Source organism: Cupressus sempervirens, chromosome 7 (assembly GCF_028749045.1).
Source record: "Cupressus sempervirens isolate cs-2001-9-10 chromosome 7, ASM2874904v1, whole genome shotgun sequence".
Lineage (NCBI taxonomy): Eukaryota > Viridiplantae > Streptophyta > Pinopsida > Cupressales > Cupressaceae > Cupressus > Cupressus sempervirens.
This window is the reverse complement of record NC_143124.1, coordinates 912,475,441-912,484,139: the sequence shown is the minus strand read 5'-3', so window position 1 is coordinate 912,484,139 and position 8,699 is coordinate 912,475,441. Positions and strand designations below refer to the sequence as shown.

General features: G+C 32.5%; 1 protein-coding gene across 1 annotated transcript; it reads right to left on the bottom strand.

Annotated features, from left to right (window-relative positions):
- Window positions 1-6,049: 6,049 nt before the first annotated feature.
- Window positions 6,050-7,235, bottom strand: LOC149550471 (RING-H2 finger protein ATL2-like). Its single transcript, XM_089795092.1, has one exon. It carries the CDS (start codon window positions 7,036-7,038, stop codon window positions 6,388-6,390), a length of 651 nt encoding a protein of 216 aa, XP_089651218.1. The 5' UTR covers window positions 7,039-7,235; the 3' UTR covers window positions 6,050-6,387.
- Window positions 7,236-8,699: the final 1,464 nt, after the last annotated feature.

Below are 8,699 nucleotides of genomic sequence, written 5' to 3'. Positions count from 1 at the left end.
CTACCATTATTCTTAATATGTAATTTTAATTATATTTTGAAGAAAAAAAAATCTATAACTTATCAATTGTAAGTCATACATAAGACCTTGGCCAAAGACTATCAACAATATGTTTTTCTAAAATTCCTAACGATAATTCCATATATTGCATACAAGATCACTTAGTTAGTTGAACCTTATTGATAGAACTCTACAAACTACTACATAATCTAATGCCATTGGGCAAAAAAAAAACTTCAAAAAAATGGGCTCTTTGAAATTTTGCAATCTTGAATTAAGAGCTCATTATTATATTGTTGGCAATATGACCAATCAATCAAATAAGGGGAGATATGTGGTTGTCATTTATGGAAACACTTGTTTTGCAGTTTAGTCATGATACTTATGAAGGAAAATTGTCTAAGTATTGGACAGTGTTACAGTAGCATGACAAGATTTGTTGATAGCATAATATTCCCTTGGAATATTCTCTTGCACAGTTAACCCTAGATGCATGACATCATCCTAATGATGCATACTAGTGCGCATATGTGTATGATCAACCTAGTTCAAGTTATGGAGGAAATACTTATGCAAATACCTCATAGTGCAGAAGAGAGCATGTCAACAAGTTGACTTGTATGACTTGCAGAATTGTTTTGTTTACTAAATATTGATGAGCCGACTCTAAGGATGATATGTGAGCTGATTAAGGAAGAATTTATTGATATGTTTGATATAAGTAAAGAACTTCAATTACAAAGTTAATGTGTGAGTGCGATGAGATACTATGTGATGTGAAGTAATGTTATGTGATGCGAGATATGATGCAAATTGACATATGCACAGTTACTGCTTGCATGAAGAACTAACAATAAGAAGAATTGCGAAGAACAACAAGTGATTCAGTATTGTATGTATACCTACTCTTTTGAAGAACATATTGTATAGTTACATGTTAGGGTAGTGGGCTCTTCTTGCACACATTTGTAAATGATCTATCAACTCTTAATAGGGTTGAAGTAACTTCTAATAGGGTTGAGGCTTCTAAGAAGGCCTAGTTTCCTAACAAGGACTCGAGACACTATACATTCTTCATAGACTCCTAACAAGGTCAATATTCTTAACTGGATTCTTTTATATAGTGAATCATCTAGTGGGTTTCATCCCCACTGGTGTTTTCCCTTGGCCAAGGTTTCCCTAGTTAGCAAAATATGGTGTTATGAGCTCTCTCTATGTATGGTTGGTTTTACTATTCAGCATTGTTGGTTTATTTTCATATGCATGTGGCAAAGTAAATAATAATATTCAATTGTGGGCAAAAAGATTGAAAATATTGATTCACCCCCCACGCCCCCCCCCTCTCAATATTATCTATTTCTAACAATTGGTATCAGAGCTTACTTATTCAAAAAAGGCTTAATAGCCTGAATAAGATCCCTATGGATATGGAACAGTTGAAGAAGAATCTCAAAGAAGCTCTTGAACAAATTGATCTCCTTACTGATGAAAGAGATGGCCTAAAAGATAGATATAAAGATGCAAAAACTTACATTGGTGAACTAAAGGACAAGATAGATGACCTGAAGAAAAAAGGACCTAATGACAAAACCAGTGATGATGATATGGAAGATCTAAAGAAAGAAAATGAGATCTTGAAACATGAGTTAAAAATAGTTGAACTGAAGCTAAGTATTAAGAAAAATGAAGGAAAGAATGACTTTTAAATAAAAGATGAAAAATGCATATCTAAGATCCTAGTTAAGAAAAGTAACATCTGAATTGGAATCTATCAAGTTAGAGCATACAGAATTAGAGAAATACAACACTATTGTGAAAGGTGAGTTGGTACAAACTAAATAGCAACTAGAGAAATTATATACTAGCAGTGAAAGGATTGAATAACAAATATCTATACAGAGACCTAGTTATGACAAGACTGGACTTGGATTCTTCTTTGGACAATCCACCAAGAAATCTATTGAGAGAAACAAACCTAATACTCCTGAAGTAAAAAGGATCTAAGCATAACCAAAATAGATGATACATCTAAAGACAAGGAGAATGTTGCTCACGCTAAGAAATCTAAAGAATCTGATCAAGATGAGGATAACAGAAGAAAGGAATCTCATGCCTGGTGTAATAAACTTGAACATACTAGAGACGATTGCAAAGGTAAGTCTTTTAAACCTATTTCAAATTTTTATTGTCATAATTGTCATGGATATGGACATTATGTAGTAGATTGTAAGAAACCTAAATTTCATAATGATAACAAAAATAGTAGAATGTTTAGGATCACTAACTCTGTAGGCAATAGAAGAAGATCTCAAAGCAATGAAAGTGGAGAAAGAAGAAAAATTCTTTGTTATAGATGCAACAATATTGGACACATATCAAGGAATTATAGAGCACTTGACAACCAAAATAATGAACAAAGAAGGAATGTACTTGTATGTCAATTATGTAATAACTTTGGACACACAACAAAGTTTTGCAAAATGGATAGAAGAAACCTTAATAGCAATCAGAATCACAGAAGGAACAATGGAAGAAATGATGATAGTCTAAAGGAAGAAATGAAGGAGCTGACAGAAGAATTTAAGGAAATATTTGTAAAAGCAAGAGAAGCTGGAATTTCTCATACAATTTAGGAAGAAGCTCATCCTAATGCATCTGACAAGACAGTAAAGTCACTTATTGTCTTTGACCCATCTTACTTGCATTAAGCATTATCAATAAAACAGTGTGTCAGTTAATCATAACTAATGTTAGAAAGAATATCACAAGTTGCACAGTTAGCAGTATATACTAGACATTGAGAGGAGTCTACAGTTAAGTGTGCATTGCTTAATATGATCAGGATAAGGATATATAAGAAGAATAACCTATCTATTATATAGAGAGTATTTTGGACTAGTGGCAGATACACATTTAATGTGAAGTACAGATTGCAAAAGATTTAAAGGATGCAAATTAATTTACGAACATCATTTTCTTGTGTGAAACCTTAAGTGTGAGATTGAAGAGAGATTTGAAGTGTTGAAGAAGTTTGGAGACACGTGAAATCGCTAAAAACCCTAAAATGTGAAATTAAGGTATTTTTTGAATTTGTTGAGTATATTTTCAGGAATGGCAAGACAAAAAGTGTTTAATGTAAGCAATAGACCTAGATATAACTTCAAGAAACACCCATTAGTTTCTCTACTTGATGACCCCATTGGAGCATTTTTGCAAGTACCAAAAAATGTTCTTCATGTCGAGGACATAAGAGGTTATATTCATTGTAAAGTTGAAAGCATAGGAGATATAGAGATTCTTAAGGAATTAGAGAAAATGTGCAACAATAATTTGTCACTAAAACCAAAACATGCATACCTAGAACAACTTAACCTAGTTAAGCACATGTTCTATACAAACTTTGATAATCATGAATGGACAAGAATAATTCCAAGTAGAGTTCATGATGACCTTCTATGGTTGGGAGATTCTATTATATGCATCGACGATTATCTAATTCACAAGGTTGCAGGTTTGAGTAATGAAGGATGCAATCTAGTGAACATAAAGAATGTGCACAAGTTAGCTTAAAAAAATATCAACACATGTTTTGATGACAAAAAAATTAAGGTCAATACCATTCAAGATGATGGAGTGAGATTTATTAGTAAAATTTTGGGATATAAGTTCAACCATGGATCTAGGATAGATTCAGTCCCTGTCGGATTTCTTCATGTAGCTTATATGGCAGTAAAGGGTGAAGAGGTTAATCTATGTGACATTATCCAAACATAGTTATTGGACAACATATCAAAAATCAAGAAATCTAGGAGTGCAATCTTTAGGTTTGACACATATATTCTTCTATGCAACAAATACGTTTCCTAGTATCTCAAATTGGGATGGAAGTGAGTAAGCAATGCATACTATCACTCGTGAATATAGAACTAAACCAGAAATAGTCTGAGATAATGATATTGACAAAATGATGAAATCTTTCCAAGCTAAAATGAAGAAAAGGTATATGATACCTCTTGTGCTAGTGAAAAAATATAAGGATGAACTATGCTTCATGGTAGAAACAGATTTCACATATATGGAGGTAGTAGATCCTTGAGTAAAGTTCATTGAACCTATGGATTATGAAATGAGTGAGGAACTAATTGAAGGATATGCACAGATAATCTACACTCAAAAGTGGATTCTTAATGTCCTAGATGGGGGGACATATATTGAGAAGATGAGAGAAGTAAAAAAAAGTCAGATAATCAAGGACTCCAAGAAGAAGGTAGAAAAAGTGATTGATTCTATCTTGAAGGAATCAGGAATTTCAAGAAAGGAATTTGAAAAGGTGAAAGGGATAGCCATGGAAGTGAAAGCAAGAATCAATATCCTTAACTGGATTCTTTTATATGGTGAATCATCTAGTGGGTTTCATCCCATCAGGGTTTTCCCTTGGCCAAGGTTTCCCCAATTAACAAAATATGGTGTTATGAGCTCTCTCTATGTATGGTTGTGTTTATCGTTCAACATTGTTGGTTTATTTTCTTATGCATGTGGCAAAGTAAATAATAATATTCAATTGTGGGCAAAAAGATTGAAAACATATCCTTTATCATGTTATGCATACTTCTTGTATTCTTCAAAATTGTTGAATAATCTGAAATAAATTCATTAGCCAATTCTATTATTAGGTTGGCAAGGCAATTAATAATAGAAATGGCTTCTTTGGATACATGTAATTTGTGACATATTCTTCTATGTTTAAAATAAGGGAGAATACTAGATTTAGAAGAAATCAAAATATTCTTGCTTGTATTTTATTATCTAGTTATATTTATCATAGTGAAATTTTGAAAATTTGAAGGAAATGCATAGTTACATTCCTAGTAGAAGATCATTGTTACTTCCATTTTTAAGGTTCTTTGAGGATTTATACATTATTTTTTCATCTTTTATCTCATTTTTTTATTCACCCTAGCAAAGAGATTAAGTTAGGAGATGATAAATATAGGAAAATAACATGAACAAGGTGACAAAGTTAAAAAAATTGTAATTCTTTTAGCCTAGGAAATCTAATGATGTTCAAGGAAGAAATTTTGGTAGTACATTGAATTAGATTGCTCTTTGAATTTAAATAGCTAGATACGTTGAATGTCTCAAACACAAAATTTTCAATATAGTAATGATTAATATCCAAAATAATGGTGAAAATAGTAGCTTACTGTAAATGTCAATCTTATTTAATGAGAACACTATTATTATTAATAGGAATAGTAACTAATTATACCAAGGAAACAAAATAAAATAATGGATTACAAGGATTGAATAGGGAATATCATTGGCTATGTGTTAACCACAAGTAATAGTAGATTACATTTGTTAAGGTGTTAAGCAACTAGTAGTTTCAAGAGAAAAAAACTAAAATAAATGATTTGGCCAGATCAATTAATTCCAATAATTAAGATGAATATATTTTTAATAGTTAAAAAACTTAAAATTAATTTAAAGCATGAGAAAAACTACAAGTGACGAAAAAAAGGAACTTTCTATTCTACCATGTGATTGGATTCATATTTTAGTAATGTACTAATATAAGCAAAAAAAAATCATCCTTATCTTCTCCAATCTTTCATTTAACTTTCTCTTTTTCACACTCTTTCTAATTTGACAGCTATAACTAAAATATAATTATACATAAGATCAAAACAAAGTTGTGACATTTTTCAAAAGCACATCACTATTATTAAATTCAATCAAATACTATACTTTTACTAATCCATAAATAACCATACCCCTACAACATTCTTACATGTACATTATATATTTCCTTAAACAATTTACTCATTATATCAATATTCTTGCACATTTACATGCATGATCTAAAACATATCATATCATAAATATGAGAAAAGAGAGAATAGAAACATGAAGACCCAAATTACAAATCATAAGTTAAAGACAAACTTAAACTTGTAAAATATACAACACATTTATTTTCTCTTTATTTTAAAATAAGAGAGCATTGATACGATTTGATTATATGATGTAGTTCAAAACCTTACAAAAGTAAACAATGTATAGGAATTTTCATTAATTAAATCATACATGCCCAGTAATCCCTTGAAATGAATAAAAAAATCCAATAAAAGCCAGAAGTCACGTTCGTCATCCTACGATGGATCAAATATGACCCAAAAAAATCGGATCAAAAGCCCCACACAACTGATCCAAAATCAATTCTTACACAGTATGAACTTGGAAAACTTACACCTACCACATCCAACATATTACTGTAATGTATCCACAGTATGAGTGGAACATGTGATCGGCCATATATAATCTTCTATCTTCCCCTGAACAACTCAAGATATATAATATCCCCATGACAACAAACACTAGAAAAATCTACTTTTCGTCCTTTTCCTTTTGTGGGACATCAAGACTAACACAGTTACTCTCACCATTAATGGATTCCACCTGTTCTTCTCCACTCCTACTGCTCTCTACTGCCTTTGCCGCCTCTTCTTCCATAACTGAAATCTCGACAGCCTGATCAGGCTCTTTCTCAACATTGGCCCTGCAAAGGGGGCAAGTGGAATGAGAATAAAACCACATATTAACACACTCCACATGAAAGCTGTGGTTACAGTTGGGCAACAATTTCGCCTTCTCATTCTCCTCAAACTCACTCAGACAAACTGCACAGCTCAACCCCTCTATAAAATTTTCCGGCCTGTAGACAAAAACCGGGAGAGCATCTACAACTTCCCGGCGGAGCCCATCATTCGCCGGAGAAAAAAAAAGTTGAACACCTGCTCCTCCTCTCAAAGAAAACCGACGAGTTCTAGAAATCCGGGGCCGGCGGGGGTGTGCATGTGAATCCATTCGAAAGTAGACGTAATAGAAGAAAACAAAGATGGAAAGAAGAATGCACAGAAACAGCGCTCCCCCCATCAGAAGATATTCGTTCCATTCATTGTTCTCTTCAGTTGGAGGGCTAACGAAATATATGTCTCCTTGGTATTCGTCGTCACTCATAATTTTCGTGTCCTCCATTTCGTAGAGCTGTACAGAAACCAAAATTGCTGTAGTTTTTGACAGAGACTTTATGTGTTTTGGGATTGAGAGGTTTTGTGGTGGTATATATTGAAGCTTTAGACGCGTTGTGGCATGGAAAGAGTAATGTGAAACCGTGAAACTGGGGACGGAATTTCACGAGAAGCAATCGCGTAAGAACGTCGAATGAAATGGAGTGGAATCCATTGATGTTCGAAGCTTCTGCCAGGTTTTCTTCGTTTTGTTGATTGCAATGATAACGTTGAGATTACGTTCTTGACAAGACTGGAGACTGATTCCGCGGCCTTTCGACGTGTCCGACTTAGCTGTTTCGTCTTCCGTGTGTCGTTTTGTATTTTTTTCAAATTTGCCACGCGTTGAATTGACAGTTTCTGTTGCGAAATTCATGCACACTTCCCTGCCATAGTGTTTCCCCGCGTTCTTATTCCACTCCCCCCTTCTTTTTCCTTTGTGTTAAAGTCCAAATAGGAGCAATAAGTTCAAAATTCTATTCAAATAGTGTGCAAAATTAATTACTTCTTACTCAAAAAATAAAATAATTGCTATGTATCTATAAATAAATTGCACAATATTGTTAACCATAAAAAAAAAACTTTCCTTTTATTTCTTAGAATTAAAGATTAAGTAAATATAATTTGTTGATGGAATAAAAGACAATGTCAATTATACTAAGAGTTTGCCCCTCATTACAAGATATTTATCGAATATATATGTCTATAATTTAATTTGTGATAATGTGTTTGTTTTTGTTAAATTGAAAGCATATATTTATAGATTTTGTCCAATTTTTATAGATTGTTCTAGTCATATTTTAAGATGTGTTGAGTTAATTGAACATTGAAGTTATTTACACCTATGAGCTACTTGATATGATGAGTATGATTATGTGTCTATTCATTCTTGCCATTATATTATTGGTGTGAAACACACCCCTTAATCTTCTCAAATTATATTAGTATAATGATTTATCCTTGGACATAAAAGCTATTGTGATTCTAGTCACCAATATTAAAATTGTCTCCTCAAAATCTCACAATAACCTAAATAAATTTGTAATTGGTGTTTCTTGATTCATCCCAATCTATTTAAATTAAGGTATATGTTATTATAATTAAGGACGTGCCTAGGTCATTTAATTAGTGTGAAAGGGTATTTACCTAAGTAATTGTTTAATTACATATGTGTCTTACATGTTGATATTTTAAGTCTATTTAGGCAATGTTCTTTGTGCATCTCAAGTCACACAATGAAGGAAAATATCAAAAAAAAAAATTCATCATCGCCTAAGGGTTTTCTTTCTAAAAATTCCTTTTCTCTTTTTTTATACGAATTATTTGTAGCACTAAATGACTTATATCAAGGTTGCATATTAATAAAGATTCATACTTTTTCGAATCAATATCTCTTGGCCTCCAACTTGTTAATGGGCAAGTGAGGGATAAACCTCCTACTAATGGTTTTGGAAACCTTCTGATCTGGGGTGGATCAAAATCAACTTTGATAGGGCCTCCAAGGTTAACCTTGGTCTGTCCAAGGTAGGATATGTTGCTAGAGATGAATTGACTAATATCCAAATGATTGAAGCAAAGAAACTTGCAAATGACACAAATAATGAAATTGAACATTTGGTTGTAGTCAAT